The 25,722-nt window shown below is 39.8% G+C and overlaps 1 protein-coding gene across 3 annotated transcripts in view; it reads left to right on the top strand.

Moving 5' to 3' along the window:
• LOC121506286 (nck-associated protein 5-like) overlaps nucleotides 1-25,718 on the top strand; it is a 265,350-nt gene extending 239,632 nt beyond the window's left edge. For all 3 annotated transcript variants that reach the window (XM_041782019.1, XM_041782017.1, XM_041782020.1), the window contains 5 exons: nucleotides 2,863-3,183; nucleotides 8,429-8,544; nucleotides 8,874-8,997; nucleotides 9,096-9,271; nucleotides 21,688-25,718. In XM_041782019.1, the coding sequence (XP_041637953.1) occupies nucleotides 2,863-3,183; nucleotides 8,429-8,544; nucleotides 8,874-8,997; nucleotides 9,096-9,271; nucleotides 21,688-22,002 (1,052 nt within the window). In that variant the 3' untranslated portion in view covers nucleotides 22,003-25,718. The remainder of the gene's footprint in view (nucleotides 1-2,862; nucleotides 3,184-8,428; nucleotides 8,545-8,873; nucleotides 8,998-9,095; nucleotides 9,272-21,687) is intronic.
• The last annotated feature ends 4 nt before the right edge of the window (nucleotides 25,719-25,722 follow it).

Below are 25,722 nucleotides of genomic sequence, written 5' to 3'. Positions count from 1 at the left end.
TGATGATATTATGTACTCTAGATGGGAGAATATTATATATAAAGTCTTAGCAATTTTTCTGAAATTGTTCAACAATTTTTAGATGCAGTTTTTTGCAGATTGGTGAAGCTCTGCCCATCTTTACTCCTGAGGGACTCTGCCTCTCTAAAATACTTCTTCTATACCCAGTCATGTTACTGGCCTGGTGCCAATTAACCGAATTAGCTGCAAAATGCTTCTCCAGTTGTTTTCACCTACTTTAACTTACTTTTCCAGCCTTTTGTTGCCATGTCCCTACTTTTTTGGAATGTATTGCTGCCATCAAATTCAAAATGAGCTAGTATTTGTAATGTCTTAGTTTCAACATCTAAAAGTGGTTTATGTTCTATTGTGAAAAAAATGTGGGTTTTTCATGAGATTTGCAAATTTTTGCGCTCGGTTTCTATCGCCATTTTACACAGTGCCCCAACTTTTTTGGAATTGGAGTTGCACAATACCATGATCCTAGAGTGTCTTAGTGACATCAAGATGTTTATAGCACTACTTTATAGCACTACACGGTGTCCAAACTTTTTCCACTGAGGGCCACATACAAAAAATCTGAAGGATTGTGGGGCCACTTTCATATACCTCTCCGTTATGATATCAAAGTAGATGAAGATTTTAAGTCACAAAAAGATGCACGTCAGTACTTGTTATGTCAAAATGTTTGTCCACAGAATTACCACAGATGTTAATTCATAACATCTGCACAAACTATAATTTTTGGGGGTTTTCTTATTGGCAGAAGAGTATAGTTTTGTGTTACCTTCCTGGACGAGCCCCCAAGGTGACACAAAAATGTTCTTGTCTGTCAATAAGTAAAACTGATAAAATTTACAGTCAAGCACAAGCAGAATGTTGTAATGTGGGCCATTTTTCATGTATGTTTTAGAGTTTGCTGCGAGCCAGTTAAAAATGGACAAAGGGCCGCATTTGGCCCCAAGGCCAAAGTTTGGACACCCCTGCACTATATGTAGAATATGCATGCTTCGATTTCAAATATGGTGGTTTTTGGCTAAAAGACATGGCCTTAATTTAGTTTTTCTTTAATCACATACACAGAAATGTATGATTGATATAAGTCATTTTTATGCCAAAATGAAGCCATGAGCTAAAATAATGTGTGAATCAAGACTGGAAATGGTTCAAAGAGATTACAATTTATGTCAATCTTCACTCCTTTTCATCTTTTTGCCTCTACACATATCCAACATAAGCTCATAAAGACGACTCTCTCTGATATCTCCTCTTGGTATAAAACCCATTTTAACACAGTAAAGGTGTCAACAAACCAGCTTTCTCCCTTCAAACCCTGGAGGTGGTGTTCTGAAATGATAGGGAGCCCATGAAAAACTGGATTATGTCCTGTCCTTGCTGCCTCTGGGTGGAATTACTGTGGACCTTGTTATGGTTTGGTTATAGAGGGCATTTTGAACCAGTGAGGCTTGGCATTCAATTATACAGGCGTGTAATCTATGGCTGTGTCCACATTCCTTTTTCTTGCACTCACAAATAAGCACACGTGTGTTCTTTACATCACTCTTGTTGGAAACTTTGATTTGTTTGACTTGTTTTGCAATAACTGTCCTCGAGGGACTTGTAAAAAACAGAGGCCATCTGTCCTTTGAACATGGCGTGCGTGCACATGCAAACGCTGCAGAGTCACTTTCACGGCTTCTGAGTGCAAAGACACGTAAACAAGTGCATTGACGTCAGGTTTTTGTGAATATACACCCAAACACAAATACATTTCTTCCTTTAGCTGCTGCATCTATAAGTTTATCGACAGGATTTTGACATTCAGAGAAGATTTCAGCTCGATGCTTGGCTAATGGCGCCAAGAGACGTTCTTGTAGGCTTTCCAAAGAAAAACCAGATCAATAGTTCGAGCGTCTGACTCAGGCATAAGAATAAATGTTCATAGGAATGAACCGATCCTCTCTTCTTGGCCCTTACCCTCCTTGCAACTCTTCTGAAACTCGACTGTAAAGCTTGACAGTATAGAGCCAACTTTTATTCATGGAAGCAAATACACATGACGAGTCAGTGTTTGTGCTTAGGCATCCCGCCGAGACGAAGCTATAAGGTTGAGAAGCAGAGCCTGTCTGTATCGATCCACCTCTGCAAATATGTCAGTTTTCATATAATATTTTTAAGAGACAGACCTGTGGAGGATTCACCGTCTCCAAGGCCAACAGTGGAAGATAGAACATAATAGGAAAGAGTTCGACCCAAGCAGCTCACAAAAACAACAGAAAGAAACATGACAGGTCTTTTCTCTTTCACAAATTCAGCAAAAAGTTGCGAACCACACATAATTGTAAGTGTCGGCCATTAGCGCTCACAGTTACAAGGACCTGGGCCGAGCTGAATGGCCGTCCATCTGTTCAAGCCTGAGTCAAGGCTCTGCAAACTGTGCTTTCCAAATGACGTCCATCTGTTGCCGCTTGCTGTCGTTTCTGCTGATTACGACCCAGCATGCACCCCGATGAATCAGAGGAACATGTCCTCGGGATGTAGCTCAGTTGTGTGTTTTGCTCAGAATGGCTGGCAGCAGGTGCTTCCTCGTGTCAGATCGGATTAGAATCTGTTGCTACAAATGCTTCAATTGAGTCTCTAATAGTGGGATGAGATCAGAAGGGAAACAAAGACAAGAGATTGCATTACTTAAAATCAAATAAAAATGCTGTCTTTTCTCTCTTCTCCCACTGGTTACATCTTCAGACGCCCTCTTTACTCACAACCCTTTCCGTTGCATGTGAATCCAAGCCTTCCTTTCTTCTCCTTTCTCATTGTTCCCTGCTTCTCCCAGACGTCACAATCCTCTCCCTGTCACTCTAGGCTCCGGCTGTCAGATGAGAACTCTGGACAGCGGGATCGGCACCTTCCCCCTCCCCGATTCAGTCACTCGGGCCAGCGGTCGCCACATCCCCAAATCTGAATCCAGCCCCGATGCGGTGACCGCCGGCTCCTCCGAGCTTGATCGCGAGCCTCCCTCTTCTCACCCAGACCCCTCACAACCTGATGTGAAAGTGCCTTCCCTCCCAAAATCCCACCTGCATGCTCCCACCAGCTTGGGTCACTCCCTGTCCGACCCCACTGTGATGTGCAGCAACAACCCGCAAGATAACCAGAGCCGCCTGCCCAAGCTAGCAACTTCAGGTGAGTCAAGAATTTACTGATGTTTTGTCTGGTTTACTTTGGCTTAGAATTAGCAAATATTAGCATGCCAATGTGCTAACAATATTTAACCATAACTTGTTTACTTCAAAAACACTGTTTGGCAAGTATATTTGCATGCTAAAACTAGCACTTAGCTAAAAGGGCTACTGTGTTTTATAGAGGCTAACAGCATACTAGCATTGGGACTGACTCGTCGAATTCTTTGCCACAGAAAAATTTAAAACTAACTAAGGTAATCTATTTCAAACAAGTCTACAAATAACCTGGACAGCTAGCTCAGTTTTTGATACCACCTGTTGTCATTGCCACCTAACTTAAAGCTTTTCTATGTAAAGAAAAAGAGCTGTTAGCATTAGGATTGACCCTTTGACCCTTGAAAATCTTGTTTTAAATGTTGATGTGTACCTGTATAGAAGGAATTAAATATTACTAACAGTATTTCTGTCAAACAAAACAGACTGCCAACAAGACAGAGAAATGGCAAGGAAGCTAGTTAAACTTTTAAAGCTGAAAATTAGCTTAAAGCACTGCCTTGTTTAGATAGAGGCTAACAGAGGTGCTAGCATTAGAGTTGTCTGTAATTTTTATGTTTACAAGGCTATTGTTTACTTTGTGTATACGTATTCCATCTGGAAAAACAGGCGAGCTAGCTAGGTTCTGATGAGTTATGTTTACTTTAGCATAACTCCCTGCCATTTTCAAATAGAGGATGTGCTAGCTTTGGGGTTGTTTGTAATTGTCACGTTTTTCAAGGTTTAAGTTTACTTTCAGTATAAAGTGTACTGGTCAGAAACAGAAAAGTGGCATTAAAGCTAGCTCAGTTTTTGATGAGTCATTTTTTGTTTCTTTGCCTGCGAGCCCAACAGAGATGATAGCATTGGATTTACTTGTAATTTGTATGCTTCTGAGGTATATTACCTTTGTAAAAGTATACAATTTACTGCTTGGAAAACAGGAAAGCTCTGCCTTATTTATACAGAGGCTAACAGATGTGCTAGCTTGAATATTGTTTTTAATCATAATATTTTCAAGGTACAGGTATACCTTTAAAAAGTCTAACATTTTTTCGAGAATTGCTAGAACGTAGGTTTCTGTATGTTGTTACCTTGATGAAAGTGTAAAACATACTTGCGCAAAAAACAGAAGACGTTAGCTCAGTTTTTGATGAGTCATGCTGATCTTAATTCAAGGAAAAACAGGGAAACAGGAAAGTGATAGCATTAGCTTAAAGTCCTGCCTTTTCAATAAGAGTCTAACAGAGGTGTTAGCATTGGCATAGTCTGTAAATTTGATGTTTTTATGGCGAATTTTTAGCTTTTATAAAAGTTTAAATATAGTACTGCTTGTAAAAAAGGAAAGCAGTGGCAAAGCTAGCTCCATTTTGGATAAGTCATACTGACAATGGCTTATAACACCATTTGTTCAAACAGAGGCTAACAGAGGTGCTAGCATTGGTGTTTTCTGTAACCTTTATGTTTTCGTGGAGTATATTTTCATAGATAGAAGTTTAAGAGTAATGCTTAAAGCCTTGCCTGGTTCAGTTAGAGGCTAAATACATAGGTGTTAGCACTGGAGTTGCCTGTAACTGCTACGTTTCTATGGCTAATGTGAATGTTTGTAAACATGTAAAATGTACTGCATTAAACTGAAAAGTTGTGGTTAAGGTAGCTCAGTTTTGATGAGTCATACTGACGTTAGCACTTAGCTTAAAGCCTTAGTGAGAGATGCTAGGCCTCTATCCAAAATCGAAAAAGGCGGGAAATCAGCTCACACTTTGAAAATGAACTTTGACGGGCTGACATAAGGAATGTTCCCTAATCTCAAATTAATACGAAATAGGATGTTTATCTTATCCTCCTAAGTGTGCTTTTAGGCCCCATCAGTAACAGCCCTTTAGGCCAGTTTGTTATTATTACTTTAACCACATGGCAGAAACAATAGTTCTGCTGTCAATGGCAGAAAAATACATGTCTATAAAGATCGCTAAAAGCCTTTAACAGCATGTTTTTACCTTTCAGAAATCAAGTAAAACATTTACTGTTTTTATAATACATTTTCCCCTTGAGCACTCAAGGGCTCCAGACGAGCAGACAGGAGGAAATGGTTTGGTTTATTAGGGGCTGTGATTAAAAAAAGAACCTTGTTTATTCAGCTAATTCTAAAGCTAATGCATCAACGCTGACATCTGATACTCAGCTGAGATGACAAAGGCGTCTGTGGCTTTAAAGAAGCGCTAACACTCCCCGTACCCTGAGGAAAAAATAACAAATGCAATTAGATGAGCATGTCAACACAGCCATAAATCATAAGGCTCAGTGTGGCTTGGTGTTAAACGTGATGTACAACAGAAAGGTGTTGAGTGGATGCAATCTGATGGCTGATTAAAGCTACAATAACACCAGAGGGTTTTTGCTTACAGGACATAAGCTTGCATCTATTTTTTCTTTAGTGCTATGTTGGCAGAAATTCTACTCATAATTTTAAGCTCTTGTTGAGTTTTCCCAATGGTTTATAATTTATAGAGCCTGACCATATTTTATGTATCTTTATTGTGATGTACAATCTTAAAACCAATGGAAATCCTAACACGTTAGCCTTTCAACCATGTCATTTATTGTAGCATGGTTAGAATTTTAAACCATACAATTAAGCCGGCAGTGTCCATATGGAACGTACATGATTTAGGTGGGCACCAACTGGTATTTGGCTTAACAAAAGCTTCCAAATGTGCTGCTTTTTGGGTCCATACAGCCAACCCAGAAGGAGATACATGGAACAAGGCTGGGCATACCATTTTTAGACAGCAAACAGGTACTAAACGATTCCATATGGAGTTTGTCAATAGTCTAAAAACCAACTAATGGGAGACTTCCATGGAGAAGCCATTGTCAGGGCCAAAGTTGCCAAATCTTAATTTTTCTCTACAGAGGTGTGGGAGGTGATCGACATCTTATAGTATTTAGAAATGGTCTCAAAATTCCACATAAGCTCATCTGAGTTTATGCTGATATTTAGTCTGTATTTTACAGGATCCACCTTGAAACTTTGCAGTTCATTCAGGAATCCAAGCTCAAGAGAATCTAATGGCCAAATTCCATTGACGCCCATGTTTAGCTTGGTTTGTGGTTTGATATTGAAGTCCATGGGTGTAACAATGAACCCACTATCAATTTGTCTGTCAATGTTAAGTAAAGGATTAATTTTTGGCAACATATGTTGAGTTTCCCTTGATAATATAGGACTAGCTTAGCTGATGACCCATTGACTAGCATTGCACGCATAGCTTAGCAAAAGAAAACTGCCATCATTTAGCTTTATATTGAACATGTATGCTGATTGCAAGCTAATAAATGGATGGCATTTGCATTTTGATTGATGCATTGCTGTCAGGGCCAATACTGGCAACCTAGAAGGATATATATGACCTAGAAATGGGTGTGCCAGTTTGGAAAGCAAATGGGTGCTGAGCAAGTAGCAAGACGGCTATAATCTACTTATACTGGTCCTGTATGGAACCCGTAAAGAGCTCGTCAACAAGCATCCTGAACTGATCCATGTCGGGTCTTTAATGGATGAAGTGATGGCAGGACCAAAGTTGGGTAGTTGGTGGGTGTAGTGATGAACTCAGTTATCCATATGTTGATTTCAAAGCCAACTGAGGGAAGCTGATGATCTATTCTTAGCATTATGTGTCAAGTGTCTTTGATACTATATGACTAGCTTACTCTAAATAGCCATCAATTAGCATTGCATCTAACTGGGTAGAGTTAGCCTAAATGGCTTGTTAATAATAGCTCCAAGGTATGATATGGATAGCATTTTTTAGCATTTAGCACAAGTATGCTAATTGCTAGCTCTTGCATTTTGATTAATGTGTCAATATAGGCAACCCAGAAGAATATATGTGAAGTAAAAATGTCCCCACCAATTCAAACAGCATAAAGGTGCTTAAGAAGTAGCAAAATGGCTATAATCTAATAATTTCTGTCCTGTATGGAGCCCTGAAAGAGCTCATCAAAAACCCATCTGAACGGATCTATATGGGGCCTTAATGGGGGACAGCAATGGCAGGGCCAAAGTTGAGTATCTTGTTTTGACATCACCCAAGTTTGTTAGCTTCAAGTATCTAAAACATACCGCAAAATGTCTTCAAAGTTCATGCTATTATTATTGGTGTGGAATTAGCATAGTTAGACAGATATTTCCAAACTTTACCCAGGTTTAAGGGTTAATATTGAAGTCAGTGGGTGCTGTGATGAACCTTGTTATCCATACGTCAATGTCAAAGCCAACTGAGGGAAGTTGACAATAATTTTTGGCATTATATATCAAGTTTCCTTGATACTATAGGTCTATCTAACTATTAGGAGTCATTGATTTGCATCGCTTCCATAGCTTTGCAAACAAACTAGGTCATATCACCCTTAATGGTTTGTTAATACCAACTGCTAAGTATGATATGGATTTTGTTGCAGTTTGTGACTCTTTCTGTGGTTGTTTAAGGGTGAAACCACACCGCTGGCTCTTAGAGATGAGACTGGCCACACCCCAGTAGTCTTAAAAATGGCCCTCCTGCAACATTAGTTGGACTAGTGAGAACTTGGATTCTTATTAGTTTTGAACTTTTATTTCGTCTCAGATTTTAGTGAATGCTAAGTGAGACTCAACTTTGATATATATTATGCGATTTTATTTATTCAAGCCAGATTTCCAGAGGCTTGGAGGCTGCCAGAAAAAGCAGCATCGCCTGAAGAAAGAGGCAAAGGTCTCTTAATGCGGATTTTTCAGTGCTGTGTTATTGTAATGCTGCTGAATGTTAAAAGAGACAATTAGACCGGCATCAGTACGAGTAGGCAGAATGATAATAAAGCTTTATCATTCAGGACTGACGGCCTGAAAGCTGTTATATTGGCTCTGCCTGGAGTCATGGCTGGGGACAATGGCAGGCTGGACACCATTAATGTTTGATAGCTCGGATATTGTCGCAGCTGCATTCATATACACTGGAAATGGATGTGTAGGCAGCTGGACAGGTTTCGGTTGAATGGCGCATCATCAGACTGTCTGCTGAAGGAAAGATTGTCACTTTGGAAGAATTCAAATGATGTTTTCCTCCCCCGACTGTCCGTATGCATTACATTCTGTGGCTATGTGGTGAATGAGAGACACTTTCGGCTGTTTACTGTACTGTAAAACTCATTTCTCTCTTGTCTCTGATTTTCAGACGCAATCAGGATGAAGAGGTTGAGTCTTGGCGCCCCTCGCAGTAACATCTCCATAGAGGGCAAAGAGAAAGAAACAGAAAGGAAAGTCAAAAACAAAGAACATGAAATGCCTGGGGTAAGCCATTTACAGTTTACTTGTCTTAAATCAAACTATTTTGTAAAGCTACTCTAAGAATAGTTATTATTTATTGATTAAAAGCTGTATCTGAATCTTAATACAGAATAATTTTACAGTAAAATATTCCAGTATACCCCTAAAATGAAATTATTTAGGATCTGCATTGGGAAAAATAATCCCTTTCATGAATTTTGCACAAAGCTACACTTGTAGATTTGTTTCACTTGATTTCTTTGTTGCTTGTGTTCTTTGTTCCCTTCATCCCTGACAGAAAAACAGTGTTGATCTAAGTCTTAAAGTCTCTCTGTCTTTTAAAATGTAAACAGGAAAGAGCCCTGCAAGTGTGCACATACTCGGGCAGCAGCAGCGAATCAGAGGCCGAACCTGAGGGAAGCACCTTGAGCTCACCTCAGAAGACCCTTGTCAACAGGACCAAGAAGAGTGACTCAGGTTTGGATTAAAATCTTCATCATCCGTGTTAATTAACACCAATTTTAACAAAATCCCCATGAAACTCCACTCTGACAACAAAATCCCTTCATCCACAGTGGACCGCAATGAGGAGACCTTGAAGAGACGCAGTGTGGAGAAGCCCCTGTCAATCATGGACTACTACCAGCATGATGTGTTTTCACATCTGGAGAAGGACAGCAGGAGGATCTCCCAGTACAACCTGTTGCATAAAGAGTCATCCCTGGATGGAAAAGCAGGAGACAGACTCAGCGTGAGTGTTGATGCAACTCATTATTCCCAGTTGATTGGTTTCACCCATGCAAAATGCTTGGCAGGCATGCTGCTGATTCATATTGAGGATTTTTCAGTTATTACACCCTGGTATAACAAGGAAGCAGCACAGTTTGATCCTCATTTAGAAGTAAAGTGTGTGCTGCTAATTGGCTCTTAGAATCTGCTGTTAACTAAAAGTATGGTCTGGATAAGAGAGGGGAAAAAAGCAGATGTGATAGGTAGAAATCTAATTTCTTTAAAAGTGAAGGTGCATGCTTTATAATAAAGTTTGGACTGCAGAGCTAGTTAGGTGTATTGAGTCAGATTAATGCTTAAAATAATTATGTTTGACCCCCCACATTTCATCAGTTCACCTTCAAATCCAGGGGTAGGCTTGTGCCAAATTTAGTAGCAAAACGTCAATGTATTCTTTAAAAATTTTTCCTAACAAAATTTGATGTCAAAGTGAAATCTAATCAGTGCATCCTTGAGTCAGAGCGGACATTTGTGTCAAGTTTCCAGAAAATCCCTCTGTATATTCTTGAGATATCATGCTCTCAAGAAAGCCCAAACAAATGGTCAGAGGGTCAGACCTGAAATAATAATGCTTCCATGCCTTGTTATTGCCAGCTCAAAGGCATAAAAATTAAGCTAATCATGCAGGGAAACCAAGTGTTGTAGTTACGAGAAACTAAACAACTAATTCTTTTACATTTATTTGTGGTTTTTATGTTTTTAGTTCTTATTGCCCACTTTTACTTTCCTTTTAAACTTTAGTCCCCCTGGTCTCAGGTTTTTGTGGTTGGGTTCCTGTGTTGGCTGGGTATTAGTGGGTTCTTGTGATAGCTTCATTTTTGTGATATCTTAGAATGTTCTGATGATGTCTAGGATTCCTCAGTTCTGTTGATGTTATGGGACATCTATGTATACTATGTACCCAACCAATTTTAAGAACTCAAAAACCAACTTTAATTTGATCATAGGTTAACTCAAAATTTCACAGTGCAAGTGGGCCTAGTACCGAACCTTGTGGAACTCCATAACTAATTTTTTCTAAGATACACTGAGATCAAGCTGATGATTATACCCAAAACAAATTTAATTAAAGGTTTTCTGTGTAGATTTTTACAAATGTTTCTTAAGAAATTACTCCAGTCCTAAGGTCTGGTTAGTCAAAAATTTGCTTACAGTTTACATTAGCAGTTGGTGTTTTCTGGCTTAACTGATATGTATAATAGAGTATCATCTGCATAGCAATGGAACATTATGGAAGATCTCCTTGTTGTATTAGCCAAAAAGCATAAATATAAGATGAAAAGAAGTGAAGGAAAAGCTGTGATCATAGTTTATCATTAAGGTACAAAAAAACTGAGATCAATCTGATAATTACAATCCAAATTAGTTTGAAATTTCACAGTGCAAGTTTGTTGAACATTTCTTTGGGGTTAATTTAAAGTTCAAGGCTTTGTTGGCCAATAATTTTAAAGCTGTGCAACCTTTCTTGTAAGAGTAATCAAAGTTAAAATGCCGTGGTGGCTGAAATTTTCAAACAAACTTGAGAGCATGATTCAGCTTTGTCTTATGTGTCATTTTCCCAATGAAGGGACAATTGGGAGCCAAATTGAAGGAGAAGAGCACAGTCAAGTAATATAAGAAACTAAATATCAGTTCTGACATATTTAGAAGTCATAAAGGAATTGAAATGTCATTTTACCAGACCTAGTCCCAAAAGACGAACAGTAAAGCACACAACAAAGACAGTCTTACAGTTTGTTTATGGCCTGTTTTACACATTTGTATTGGTGTTCAAGATGCAAGTTTGATATTTTTGGCACAAATATGAAGTTAATTGTGCTCCGATGTCAAATATCTTGTACAAAATTGTAATCCGAGTCTGGGCTCTGGAATTTTGAAATGACAAACATGTTGGATCCCTGTAATAACTCCAGGCAGCTCCCAGGTGTAAATTCATGAGACTTTATTCTGTATGAAGAGAATATGTGTGACGAGCAGTGAGCCTCTACCCTCAATGAAATTCTACCCAGGATAGTGACACAAACTGTGACAGGGTTTGAATATTATTCTTTCTCCTCGCAGCAGAGGCATGAAGATGAATAAATTGAATTTGTACCTTTCTGTGAGCCATAGTCTTCAGCGAGGAGACTTTCAAATGGCCGGAGTGACTCAGACTTTACTTTTGGAAGATTTCCCAAAGCACGGACAAATTCTTTAACTCTTGAGGTTTATTTATTTTTGGTTGAACGTTGGAATTGTTTGCAGATTTTCATAGAGAAAGACGCCTAATTGCTTTCGATCGTCTCGCCCTCTCGTGTCAGCGGGTATTTGCCTACTAGTATTTAACGCTGCTGAATGACAAATGAGAATCAGAGACCATGAAATGGCCTCCAGCCTGCAGGGCTTCAGCTCTACGGGACAGCCAAACTCTCCTCTCACTGACACAAAAATCCATATTTTGAAAAAAGCATCTGACTCAACACAAGCTTAAAACACAATTGTGTATGAGACGAGAGAAAGAAACCTCGATTTTTTCAGTGTGTGCTTTTTTTTGACCTTTGGTGTCCTTCTGGAGCTCACCACCAGGACCAGATATGGAGCATTTGCACAAGTACATCCATAAATTAGAATAATTATGCAGAATTTCTCAGATTTATTTTATTTTATACTTTAAAGGGATAAATTTAGCTGAATGTTTGCAAGCAGAACAGCTAAATCCCAGCAAGCTCTGCAGTTTTTCATTGTTGACTCCATCTGACCTCCCTGAGCTGAAGAGCATTTCAAACATGTATGATGTTGTCCTACAAGGCGAGGTTCTCACTTAAACAAAGCTAGATCGATGGTTCCCACTTGAACGAGAAGCAGGGCTCTCTCCGTGTTCGATCTTTCACGAGTCCCAGCAGAGAGAGTCAGCGCTGTGCAACCAAGCTGCAAGCACAACTCCATTCACTGACAAGAGCAGGAGACAACAGCCGAGCTGTGTTTATCTCATCCTCAAACCTGTCTGTCATTTAATTGGATGCGCTAGGCTACGTTTCTGATGGTAGAGGGGTAGCCCGTAGCCTTTAGCGGGGACTGGAAATGAGAGGTCAAGAGATGAACTCCCAAAACAACCTCGCATCATGCTCTGTCCTGTCAAAGCAGCTTACAGCGACTGGACTTCTGGATTTGATGTACTTGAACACATGACTGCTAAAAATACCAGATGAAACTACTCGTTAGAGCATAACGGGGCTGAAAGTTGACCCAACATGCCAAGTTACAACATTGAAATTCTACTTATGTACTTGAATTGACAGCGTATGTGACAAATCAGGTTAAAATTCATCTTAAAACCTTTTCTGCAGGAAAAATGTTCAATAGTTTGGGATACTACTCTATTCTGATTGGTTGTGTTATTTCTTAATAACACTCATCTCTTAAAAACTACAATAAAACTTCCTGTTCTTCATGTAATCTATGGCAAAATAACATCAGTTGTTAAGTAAGATAACTAACCATATTTATAGGACTGTAGTCTCAGGAATTACTTGCTTATCTTGATATCTTGTCACATCATTCAGCCTTGGACACTCACTTTCCATCTACATCAGTAAAATATTTACTTGTGAATAACTATTTTTGTTTTCAGTTCCCTTTTGTGAATTGTGGTGCTTTTATTTTTAAGGCTTTGCCACTTTGTCGACAAGAGCTGCCAGCACTGGCGCGTTGATGGTAATGTGATTTAGGTCTGAAATTAATGCTATTTATGTTTATTGATGCAGTTCAATTGGTGTGATCTGGCTTCATTGATATGTAAAGTTGAGTACCATCTGCATAGCAATGAAGCATTATGGAGTATTTCTTTGTTGTATAAGCCAAAATAGGCAATCCTATAAGATGAATATAAGTTGGCCAGGTATTGAACCTTGAGGAACTCCACGACTAACTTTTATAAGATTGAGCTTATCATGAAGATGCAAAAAAAAAAAAAAAAAAAAAAAACTGCCGGCATTGGAGCGGTTTGTCGCTGAGTGTGAAGCAGTTGGCACTGCCAAGTCCGAGGCCAGGGTTTTCTTCCGTAGAACGATGGATTGGGCCTTCTGTGAGTACTTGCCTCAAGTGAAGGAGTTCAATTATCTCAGGGCCTTGTTAGCTCTCAATTTACCGGTCAATCTTTGTTTCTTCCCGAGCTCTAGGTAATGACCAAAAGAATGAGACTGCAAGTTCAAGTGGATGAAATGTCTTCAGGAGGGTGGCTGGGTTTCGCCTTAGAGATAGGGTTAGGACATCTGGATGGAGTTTGAAGTAGAGCCTCTGCTCAGTTGATGTGGTTCAGGCATCTGTTTCAGAGGCCTCCTGGTCACCTACCTTTGGAGGTCTTCCGGGCACATCCAACTGGGACGAGACTACAGGGTAGACCGAGGACTCGCTGGAGGGATGATTTTCAAATCTGGCCAGGGAACGCCTCAGAAACCCCCAGGTAGAGCTGGAAAATGTCCCTTGTGAAAGAGATATGTAGTTTGACTTGATTAGCCTGCTACTGCCGAGTCTCAGCCACGGATAAGCAGAACAATGTTGAAGTAAATTTTATTAAAGTAACTGCACTTTTACAAGCTAAAGTCTATTTACCGAGCTTAATTGTTAACCTTTACTGAAAAATGTAAATGAGGTCACACTATCTAAAGATGATTGGATTTGCGTGAGTCATTTTGTACATGCACTCCTGCATGTTTCTTAACAGTGTTAAACAGTGTATTTTTTGGAATAAGCAGTCTGAAGATGTCTTCTCCCTCTCAGCTACAGTTTTAGACCACACTAAGGTAGCAGTGCAACGTTCTTTTGAATAATAAATCTTACAGTCGTCATCATAAAGTAAATCTCTCACTTTGAATTTGATATGAATGCATCACTCTCTGCTTAGAAAAACGAACAAACAAGCTCTCTGTAGTGAAAAAAGAGAAAGAGACTAAAGTATATATTGAATAGGATGCTCCCAGTGCCTTGTGAATCTACTTCAGGTCTAGTTCCTTTATCATATCTATGCGAGTGACAAAGGAAAATGGAAGAATTGCTGTTTTTGTAATGGATAGAGGCTGTAAGACAGCTCTGTTTGTCCAATGACAACCATCCAGGGCACACGTTGTTCATTATTTCCTCATAATGGCCACCTTATTGGACATCATTCCCTACATAATGGACTTTAGCTAAACTTGACACTTTCTGCAGTGCTTCCCCCCACTGTATGAGTGGGAAAGTGAGTGCATTAATCACAGCAAAAATCAATACCTTGTCAAGTCCTTTCAGTCTAAAACCCACTCTTTAAACCTTTTTCTTTTAAAATAAGCTCTGCCAACACAGAAAGTGTATTTTAACTGCTCTTTAGCTGACTTAAAAAAATGTCCGACAGATGTCTGGATATAAGAATAGAAATAAGGAGTTTATGGCTGAGGAACAAAGAAAGCTTGACATCAGGAATGCTGGAAAGAAACGAGGAAAATCAGCAAGTAAAAGTAGTGGTTTTCCTCTCTCCAAGCTTCCAATTTGAGCCAAAGTTGGTATTGATTTTGACAATAACCTCACTGCTGAACTGTGAACCAGCTGTAATGATGGATGACTGCTGTTGAACCCATTTACCCTACATTATTTCTTCTTAAAGACGATCCATCTGCGTGTCATCACCTCCTCAACCCCTCTTAGTACATGTCCGCACCTGAGCCGCCGCTTTTTTCCTTTGTCTTTCCTCGACTCTGGATCTTTCGACTCTGCGCACGTTGTCATTGCCGGCACTTTTGGGGAAGTTTGGTGGCTGGTAGTGGGCCCCGTGTCAGAGCGTGGTGATTTAAGCGCCTTTAATAACCTTTCACAAACACTCAGGAGAGTGATGTAAAGCTCAGCGGCTCCCATCAGAGCCCTCACAGCCCGCGCTGGCCTCCCATTCATCATTCTGACAGCACCTGACAGCCCTGCTAACGGCGAACCTCCGCCCCCTTCTGCTTCTATCCTCTCCTTCCTCCGAGTCTCTCTTTCTCCCACGTGTCTCCCCTCGTCTTCCTTTCAGTTTTGCCTCTCTCTATTTAGCCACTGCGCCTCTTGGTTGACTTCTGGTCCAAACAGTTTTCTCTTGTCCTTCCTTGAAATCCCTTCCCAAACTTTTCTCATTCCCTTCCTGCATGCTTTCTCTTCTATTCTCTCATCTTTTGTACGAAGGAGAAAGAAACTGCTGCAGGAAAACAGCTTGTGCCAAGAAGTTGCATCGCTGAAGTTAGAGGGATTCCTGAGGTCTATGTGACCTGGGTCCTAACAACAGCAGTCAGAAACATCAGCATGCACAGCGTCCCTGAGAGCCTGGAACAGCTTGTTTCCTTGAGCAATGATTACATGGCGTGGGGACATTTCAGTTGACATGTAATTTGAAATAAGGCCGCTGGATAACCAAAACTATATCAGCGTACAAATGAATATCAACAGTAGGAATATGTTCTTCTCTTGAGCTGTTGTCAGAATGATGGCAGTCCAAGCCAGCACAGTGCAGTCGAGCCAGTGATGCAAAACCTGCCATTGAATAAGGAGACAAATTTGTAATTTTGGCCTAGTAAAATCAACTTTAGAATCCATTTCTATACGCTAGACAAGGGGTGTCCAAACTTTTTCAAGAGTTATGAGGATAGTGGGGCCACTTTTCATATACCCCACCTTTATGATACTAAAGTCAGAAAATCCAGTCTAATTTAGTGCACAAAAGTGTTTGGATGTGCTTAAATGGCTAACAATGCAAGTAGCTAATCATTTAAAGAATTTTAAGAAGGCCTATCAGATTTCATTTAAGCCCTGGTTGGCCCTGATCAGAATGAGAATGATGCTCCATGTACCAGAAAATGTACAGCGTTGTCACATCAATAGATTATCCTGTCAAAATGTTTGTTTACAGGATTTGCACTGTTGCCCTGCCTAGTGCAAGTATAGTAAAGTATAGATGAGTACAGTTTTGTGTTACCATCCAGGACGAGCCCCCAAGGTAACACAACACTATACTTTCATTCAATAAGAAAACAGATTAAATACATGCCAAAGTCAAGCATGAGCCTTATGTTTTAGTTGGGGCCATTTTTCACTTGTGTTATAGAATTTTCTGTGGGCCAACTTAAAATGGGCCAAAGGCACAGATCAGTGATAGAACAAACTTCTAACTCTGTGGGACAACAAACTCCTATCATATCTAGTAGCATGCACCGTGATCTACCCATGACAATTTTGTTTCAAGATTTTTGGGGCTTTGGCCTTAATTGGATAGGATAGCAGAAGAAAGACCATAAATATTGAGAAAGTGGACATGCACCAAAATGTGTCAGAATTGGAATTTAAACATGGGACCAATGCATTGATAATTGCAGTTTGTGCACACGGGCAAATGCTCTACCAAATGAGCATTTGCCACTGGCTGATAATGATCAGTCCCTGATCAACTGGGACTACTAATCCAATCTATTACTGACATAGCATACAGAACAAAGTTTAGGTAGATGGTCTAAGCTGGAGGTTCTCAACTGGTCTAGCCTCAGGACCCACCACCACCACCTCAATGAGCAATTGCAACCCACTCCTGAAAATTGAAGTTCTACCATATATGGAAAAAGATTTTTAAAAAGTTTAGATCTTTTAAAAAAGCTACAAAAATACTTGTTATTTGGAAAAACAGAATAGAAGATTTCGTTACATCATGGACTGTGTGCCAGATTTTCCAAGATTTCCTTCAGGACAGCCCTATGACTTACTTTTGGGTTCCGACCCACCGGCTGAGAACCACTGGTCTAAATCGTGAACTTTGCCACTATCAAAAAATTTATACAACTTAATGGAACCCTAAAGAACAGCTGAAACAAATCAAAACTGTGATTTTAAATTAATTTAAAACCTTAGGGGTTACAGTGCAGAACTTTTAGGCATGCTTAGGCCAAAAACTAGGCTTAGATGTGGCGAGTGAGCTAAGGACACCATTAGGTGGGAAGGAGGATTGACGCAACCCAGCTCATGCTCTGGATGTCCTTGCATATTATCAGGGGGCATGGGAAAATAATCTGTTAAGATTAAAAGTCTACACCTTTAGAGTGGAGTAAGGGGAGGATGTGGTGAGCAAGCATGGCCAAGGCTACCGTCCAGGCAAGTAGTAGGGTTGCCATGAGCCGCCGGGGATGTCCCAGGGGCCTGAAAACCACTGGTGGTCTCTTAGTGTATCACCAGTGGTGTACAAAAGAGATGCCACTGAGCTTGAACTTGGCTACTGATCAACACGTTTGTCAACATATGTCTGGCCTCAGGTTGTGGCATGTTGGGCCCCATTATGAATCCTTTTTGCTCTACATGGCTAAAACTTATGCACATGACAGGATAAAGGAACAAGAAAAATAAAGAAAGCCTCACAGATGGAAAAGAAGAGGAAATAAAACACCCTTCTGATAAGCTTTTATTGTGAGCTCTCAACTCCATTGTAGTTTCAACATCCTATTACTGACATGTGATGCAGAACCAATTGTCGATTTAGCCCCTCGTGTTTTCAAGTGGGAAGCTCTCACTGAGGCATCCGCCTGCAGCCTCAGTTTACGTGTGCAGCCATCATTTTGGCTGACCCCGCAGGTGGTACAGAGAACTTGCACCGGGAAGGTTCGATCGGCTGGTAATTGTGTTCCTTCAAAATCAAATCCAATCAGCGATAAGACAGCCTGTCCTCATCTTTCTTCTTGCTTCTGTCTAAAGCCAGATGTACAGCAGGAGTTCAGGGAGAAACTCAGAATCTAAAGACTGATTCTCACTGTCACAAAGCTCTTCTAATCATGGATACTCATCACATCACGCTCTCCTGCATTTCCTAAGGCTATAAAACATGGTTTTCCATGACTGACTGTTATGTGAAATAAAATTAAGTGATGTAGTATGTAGGTGTTGAAGTAGAATCCTAATCTGAATGCAACACCTGTGCTTCATTTTGGCTTAACCTCCGCTTAGACAAAAACCTAATTAACATTTTATATCAGCCAAGAGTCAGATGTCACCTTTGGGCATATTTTCTTTCAACTTTTCTTTCTTTTCTGTCTTCCTTACAAATTTATTGTGATTGCACCCACAAAAGAAAAGGCCACAAGTGCACATAAAATGGTTTTTTTATTTATTTTTTTGGATTTTTGGTTTTAACGTTGGTAAGAAATACTCCTGTAGTTCAAGCTTTCAAGTTTTGAAGAAAGAAGCTTCAATAAAGCAGTTGTAAGCACTCATTAGACATGTTGCTTCTGAGACATGATTCTCTCCTCCTCCAGCTTGTCTTGCTTCTTGTACAAATAGTTCTCATACTTGGCTATCTGTGCTCTGAGTCTTGGTGGTTTCATTCCAGCTCCTTAATCACAGAATGGCTTACACCTGGGTTGGCAGGTGAATGCAATTAGCTAGCTGGTAGGAGAGGAAACGACAAAGCGTGAGGCCCGAGAGGAACACTGTTGAGAACAACCTTTCGCTATTGTTTGTGCTCTCTCCTCCTACACATCAAGCCTGAGGTACAGCAAAGCGCAAAACTTGCTGTTTATGTAGAAGTTGTCAGAATGCATTATGGAAGGAGGGGAAAATATGTCATATGGTTGGAGAACAGTTTGTAAAACCATCAAGTTTGTCCTGAAATTGTTAGGTTTCAAATTTGGTAAGACAGTAATGGAAAATACATCTGAATTTTATTTTAAAGAGTCATTATGCACCAGATTTTTTTTGGTGTAGGTGCATCTAGATGCAGAGCTGGAAGGAGGTAGAGTTAAGAGACACCTACTCACACCTTCAAAACCGTCTCCATCAGCCACAACATCTGAAAGTCTATGCTGCTTTTGTGGATTTGAGCTATAATGTCATAAACATTCAAAGCCCACCTATGAAGAGAGGATTCCTCCGGCCTCAATGACTCCTGTAGCTGCCCTGGTAAAAGTAGTAAACCTTGAATGGACCTTAAATGTCCTTTGAAACATTGCATGTGGTAGTAAGCCCTCTGGCATACTGGCATGTAAGTGCAACTTAGGACACTATTATTTTTTTTAACTTTCACAGTCATTCTAAACTAAGATCATTTAAAAAATACAAAAAATATGTATATAAATCAATGCCATTGTGATACTTAGTGCTATTTTGGTTCATTGTTATACAGATGATGTACTATTTTATACCAACATACAGGTTAAATACTTTGAAAAGACACTAAGTCCATTTTTCAAAGAAAAAAGAAAAGAAACAAAAAGCAAAAAAACACACAAGACCTGTGTTTTGCTTTTTTGGTTAATCGTTATGCAGATGATCTACTGTTATATGCCAACATAAATATATGGGTTGTATACTGTTATAAGGCCTCTTTTATACTTAATGGAATTATGGTAGAGGCCTTATAATGGCAAACCAAAGCTATTGGCAATGGGCAATCCCACTTTAAACCCTCTCTGGGTCACCTTTTGCTTTGTAAGGCTTGAATGGCCCCAATGATCTAGCCTTGTGTGGATTTGGCATGTTTGGGGACATACAATCGTAAAGGTTTCTTCCAGCTCTAACAGTCATCAATAATTGAAATAGTTGTGAAAAATATACATCTTAGTTCCAATGAGATACCAGTTTTCATGATTTTTAATATTCTGAATAATTTCACCAAATAATATGGACAGGAAGTATTTATATAGCACTTTCAATAGAAAGCAATATAGTATAAAGTGCTTTACAAACATACAAATAAATAAAAGGAAACATTGCCCCACCTCAGCTATCCTTCTAATTACTGCATCTGTCGCCAGGGGACATACATAACAAAGGTTTTTCCCTCTTCAACAGTCATCAAAAAATCAAACAGTTCTGAAAAATATACACTGTTGAGCTTAAGACAATGTACTTAAGGTCAAATAATGGCAGATGGCTCTCAGGTAGGTTACTGTGAGCTGGCAATTTGATTGACAACCCTTTCAGACTCATATTACCCAATCTGTTTCATAACGTTTAAAGAAATGCCCCGATAATTCAAGATCAAGTGGTGTTAGAGGTCTTGATTGTTGACGACTGTACCTATTGGCAGAGGGCAACAGCATTATTAATCTTCTTAGTTCTTTCGCCCAGAGTAATTTACTTGGTAAAGGTCTTAGACTTGCATGGAAACAATTGTTTCCCTTCTGGCACTTTGGCATATGCAGGTTTGGCAACTTACAAAAGTTAAATCAGAGTTTTTAACACTCTAACAACACTCTAGACTGATGCAGTCATGCAAATGTGTTCCAACATCTTGGATGCAGGTCTGAGGGGAGATGCACCTCACAGCAAAATGCAAAACTTTCCAGATTTAGAGCTTCCCAAGAGGTTGCTTAGACCCCCCAGCTATTCCTCTGTGTACTTACCTCTGCAATAAATACCTGTGTAGATAAGTGTTCTCTCTGGCTGGAATGGCTTGCAGGAAAATGCAGATACCAGGAGAATTTTGTTTGCAGCCTCGGAGGAGGGATTTTGAAGCTGATTGGTTCCATAACGAGCTCCCTAAAGTGCATTTTGAGACTTACAGTAGAGGTCACTGAACTAGTTGGCACATCCTGAAAACAAAGGACTATTTTTAGCTGTCTGTGTTGTTTTGTTCTCCCGGTACAGGCTTTGACTCGTGGGTCTTTAGTGTAGCAATGATGTGGCAAAGAATCAGTCTAAGTCCCGAAGAATCTGCCAGTTAATTAATGCAGGCTTTTGTTGCCGACTTGCCTTGAGGTCCGTACCCTTGAAGGGCTGTCGTGCTCGGCGTTCAGCATGGCAGCCATCAAGATCAGTGATAAAATTAGAAATAACACCTTTTCAACTGTCAGGATTCCAGGAATATGTAGTCGTCCTCATCATTAGCACATCAGGGATCATATCCTCCTGCTGAATGAAGCGCCGTTGACAGATAGTGGCTTTGGCCGTAACATTTCCCCTGAGAAACATATTTCAGATGATGCCAATTTATAAAGCAGACTGCCACCAGCTCTACAAAGAAATAATGCATCACACAAGACAGTTAATATAGCAGGGAGTGGGTGGGCACAGATGCCCAGTGATGTATTTTTAACACCCAAGACATACATTAGGTGTTTAGCGCGATTAAAGTCCCAGTATAGATTGCTATCATCCTCTTGAGTGGCGTTCGCCTTATTGCTTTGCAGCACGACTCAAATAAGATGAGTTACATGGTGCAACATGAGATTTACCCCTGTGCTAAGCAGATCCGTCAACCCAGCAGAGGAGAGGGTCAAGTTACACTGGCATGAAATGAGCCTTACTTTAAGGGGAACTTTTGAATTTAACTGTAAGTAAAGATGTGAAGATGTATAATTTGGTGCCTTAACGTGACACATATTGTGCTACCTAGTGATGCATATCCCTTTTTTTCCTCTGCAGAAGGAGATACCAATGGAGAAGACGCCCATCAGTGCAAACCAGTCAGGATCTCTCGACTTCTCCTTGGAGTCTTTGAACAAACTGAACCACAGCAGCTCCAGCAGCGGCAGCCTGTACCCGGACACCGGCTCGGGCAGCCGCAGAGGTGACTGCCTTGTCGAGACGGGGAAGAGTGTGGAGGACTGCTGCAAGCTGGACGAGCCTTCCTCTTCCAGTTTCTCGAGCAAGCCTGGGGTGGATCCCGTGGGTTCTCTCAGTGACTCGCTGTATGACAGCTTCTCCTCCTGCACCAGTCAGGGCTCAAACGATGTGTAGGGGCAACGAGAATGGTGGCAGGGCTTTGGCACCCAAGCTCGGTCTTAAGTCAGGTGTCGTGGGACATTTTCTCTCAGTTGTGAATGATTCTGGAAAATGGACAGGCTGGTTGAAGCGTTCAGCAGACCAACAGTGGTGTGGAGCCTTTCACCCGACCCTAAGGGAAAGAATGATCTTTTTCAAGTTGAAAACCCCCAATAGGACATGGCTTGTTGACTTTGGTCCCAACCTGCTTGGATATGGTCCGACTTTTTCCCAGTTGTTGGAAACATCTGGACTTCCCTGATCTTGACTGCAGCCCTGCCTCGAAACCTGAAACCCTCTTTAAGTACAACACAAAGCACTTATTAGAGCTAAAGACACAAGGATGAAAGCTCAAAATACCAAACTTGGACTTTCAAGAGTTTGACTTTGGGTGTGGTGGACTTGACAGCAATACACAACAATGTCTCATTGCAATTTTTAGTTTCCTCTTCCCCCAACGCTGGGGGAACTTCTTATCATTGCACTGTAAGAGTTACTGTACAAAGTTTGTAAGGAGTGTAAAGTGAAAGATTATCCAAGCAGTGATGAGCAACGCCGATGGGCAACGTTGTGAAGTTGCAACAGAACTTTGATTTAATTGCATTCCTGTTTGCTAGAGACTAGATTTAAACCTAAGGTGTCGTTTTATGTTTGCTGCTAAGTTTGTTGCCCGAAAATTAGACGTCAACAACTCATTTGTCTTTTTCTACCGGTTTTAAGCAATATTTTTAAAACATCACAAATCACATTTCTTAATTTTTGTCCATTTTAATTCATCTGAAAGTTAAAATCAGTTCTTGTCGTTGTGTTATCTCCAGTAAGGATGCATGATATTTGATAATTTCCTTCTTCTCATACTGATTATTTCAAATTGTGTCTAAAAGTTCATAACCCATTGCAAATGTGTTGTCTTCCTCTGAAACCGTGTAACATTTTTAAGTCCATGCTTCATATTGCAGACACATGCATTGATACTGATATTTACCGATAAAACTGTGATGGGCTGGTATCAGGGCTCTGAGATGTCGTACATCCCTAGTTTAAAGCAGGATAAGGGCAAACAGAAAAAAAATGTTGAAAATGTGCTTTTGCTGCAAATTTTCTTATGTCAACTGGCACGATTCAAGCTTTGCTGTGCTTCCACATGGTACATACACTAAGGTCATGTTAACGCAAAAACGATTCATGAAAATGGAACCATTTTATTGTTTGTATTAGGAAAAATTCACTTATTTCACGCACCATGCATATGGATTTGCAAAATGGACATTGTTGAAGGAAGTGTGCCAAGAGCAGGCATGCATTCGTACTCTTCTACAGAACCGAACGCAAAAATTTCAAACTGAGGAATGTCTGAACATCTTATGAGATGGGATCACCACTCAAAGGGACCTTAAAAAAACAAAGATTTAAAAAAATGTTAAGACTTTGCCATTTTTGTTGTAGTCTACCCATTTCAGTTTTACTAACAAGTTGAACCATCAAGAGCAAAAGTGGAAGGTCTAGTTTTTGAGAAGACCTGCGTATCGCCAGTTAACATGACAATAAAGATGGTACAAATTTTCAAAACTTTGCATTTTTAGGCACCTGAAACGCATTTGGGTTAGGGTTGCAGCCAAAAAGCAAAAAACTTCACCATTTTTGGTTGAAATCGTTGTGCAAACTGAGTTTAAAATTGAATTTTTTAAAATGCCACCTTTTCAAAAGTAATTATGTATTGAATATGCAATCAGTTTTTGTTTTCCCTAGAATGCCTAACCCTAACACTATAACCTGCACACAGATCGGCAAAAATGAAAAATGGAACCTACTTTTAAATTGGACATTTTCGAGCATTTTCCGTGTGAATGGACAGCAAAATTGTGAAAAAAGTTAACTGTTTTCAGCTGGAATTGTCATGTAAACAGGCCCTGCATGCAAGTGAGTCTGTTTCTTTTTTGTGACAACATTTTTGTGGTTCTCAACTAGCCTCGTCAACCATCTCCTTCATTAAGAATTTGCAACCAAAATTTCTCTAAATGATCAATCAGTCAGATCAATTTAATGAAAAATGAAGCAGTTTGGACCTCAAAAGACATGAAGGAAGAAACCAATCAAAATAAGCCCGTCGAGACAGCGCTTCATAGACTTTTTAACACTTGGTCAACATTTTTGACCAGCTGAAAACTGCACTATTTTTGAGTTCTGACATACCTGTTCAGTGTCAGGACCCACTACAACCATCTTAATGACAAACTGGACCCATATTTCTTATATTTTTCAGTCGTAACTACTGATTTTAATATAAACTTGAGCAGTTTGGAATTGAAATAGAACAAATAAGTTTGGAACAAAGAGATGAAGACATTTCCTTCAAAATAAAATCCCACACTTTTGGGTCTTGACCCACCAGTGGAGTACTGCTGGTTTAGATGACACAGGTCTGACTAAAATGTTGTAGTTAACATGCCAGCCCAGTAGGTGGCAGTGTGACTTTTAATAAAAAACAACCTGGTGAGGCGTAAACAAAAATGGGTAATGTACAAACATTTGTTTGCAGAGTTAATGAGGTGGGTTACAGCTCAACTTCAACTTTACAGACAGAAAATTTAAAGAAAATTGACTGGGATTAGGCAACGCAAACCGAGCTCAGGAGTCCTCTATTGTTGTTGTCATCCACTTTAGCCTTCCGGTGCATGTGCATGGTGTTTTAACAAGTGAAGTACATATTACCGAAGGTACCATTTTCAAAGCTTTTTAAAGTTTCAACCCAACCAAGGTGACCATTTTCAGCTGAAATCGCTGTCGTGTAAACATGGCCTTAACCAGAGATCTCTGTCTGCCTGGTACAAAGGCACACAAAACAACCAGCTTTTTTTTTTTTTTCTTTTTTTGCTTGATTAACCAGTTTCATTGTCGGTAGCTCAGGGAACATACTGGACTGATGTAGATTGTAAGAACTTAAAAAATGCAGCCATCAGGAAACTGTCAACAACACAAAAAAAACTTGCTTTTTTGGGGGGGGCTCTTCTTGCAAAAATCCAAAATGCTTATGTAGCATAGCTTACCTTAACTCTCCAAACCTCAGTTTTCCTTTCATAGGTGTATATGATGTTGTAAATAGGAACTGCTATAAGTTAATATCAGAACGGGCATTGCTGATTGATATATGCAAATGAGAAAAAAAAGAAAAGACAAAAGGTGTAAATTGTTTGCCAATCAGTCAACCAAGGTTTTACGTCTACTGTTTGAAATGGCATGTATGTTTTCTTAAGGAATTCTTTAGGGGTTCTTGTTTCAAATAAATCTTTATTTTGATCAATAAGAGCTAATACTAAAATATTTTATCACTTTATTTTAAAGACATATTTGAACTTTAGGTGAAGTTATTATGCCAAATCTCTATCTGGAATCTGACCAGCTGGTGCTAATCAACAGAGCCGACTGTGCGTGTTTTCGATTTTTTCTATGAAACTGTTAATATTGTATGAAGAGAGTCTGAAGAGGACTTGTGTATTTTTCTAGATGTCCAGTATTTATACCCACATTTTGTACTGTCAGACTGTAGTGTGATTGTCATGCTTCACCTCTCTCCTTAAATGTTCCTGCTTCCTTTGTAAAGAGAAATGGTTACCAGCAGTGTTACTTTGGTAATTATTATTATTATTATTAATGTTATTGTTATTATTATTACTGTGTGCAATTTTGTCTGTTACA

The sequence above is a fragment of the Cheilinus undulatus genome, linkage group 24 (genome assembly GCF_018320785.1).
Source record: "Cheilinus undulatus linkage group 24, ASM1832078v1, whole genome shotgun sequence".
In the NCBI taxonomy this organism is placed as follows: domain Eukaryota; kingdom Metazoa; phylum Chordata; class Actinopteri; order Labriformes; family Labridae; genus Cheilinus; species Cheilinus undulatus.
Note: the sequence above shows the minus strand (reverse complement) of the source record. Positions and strands in the feature narration are given on the sequence as shown.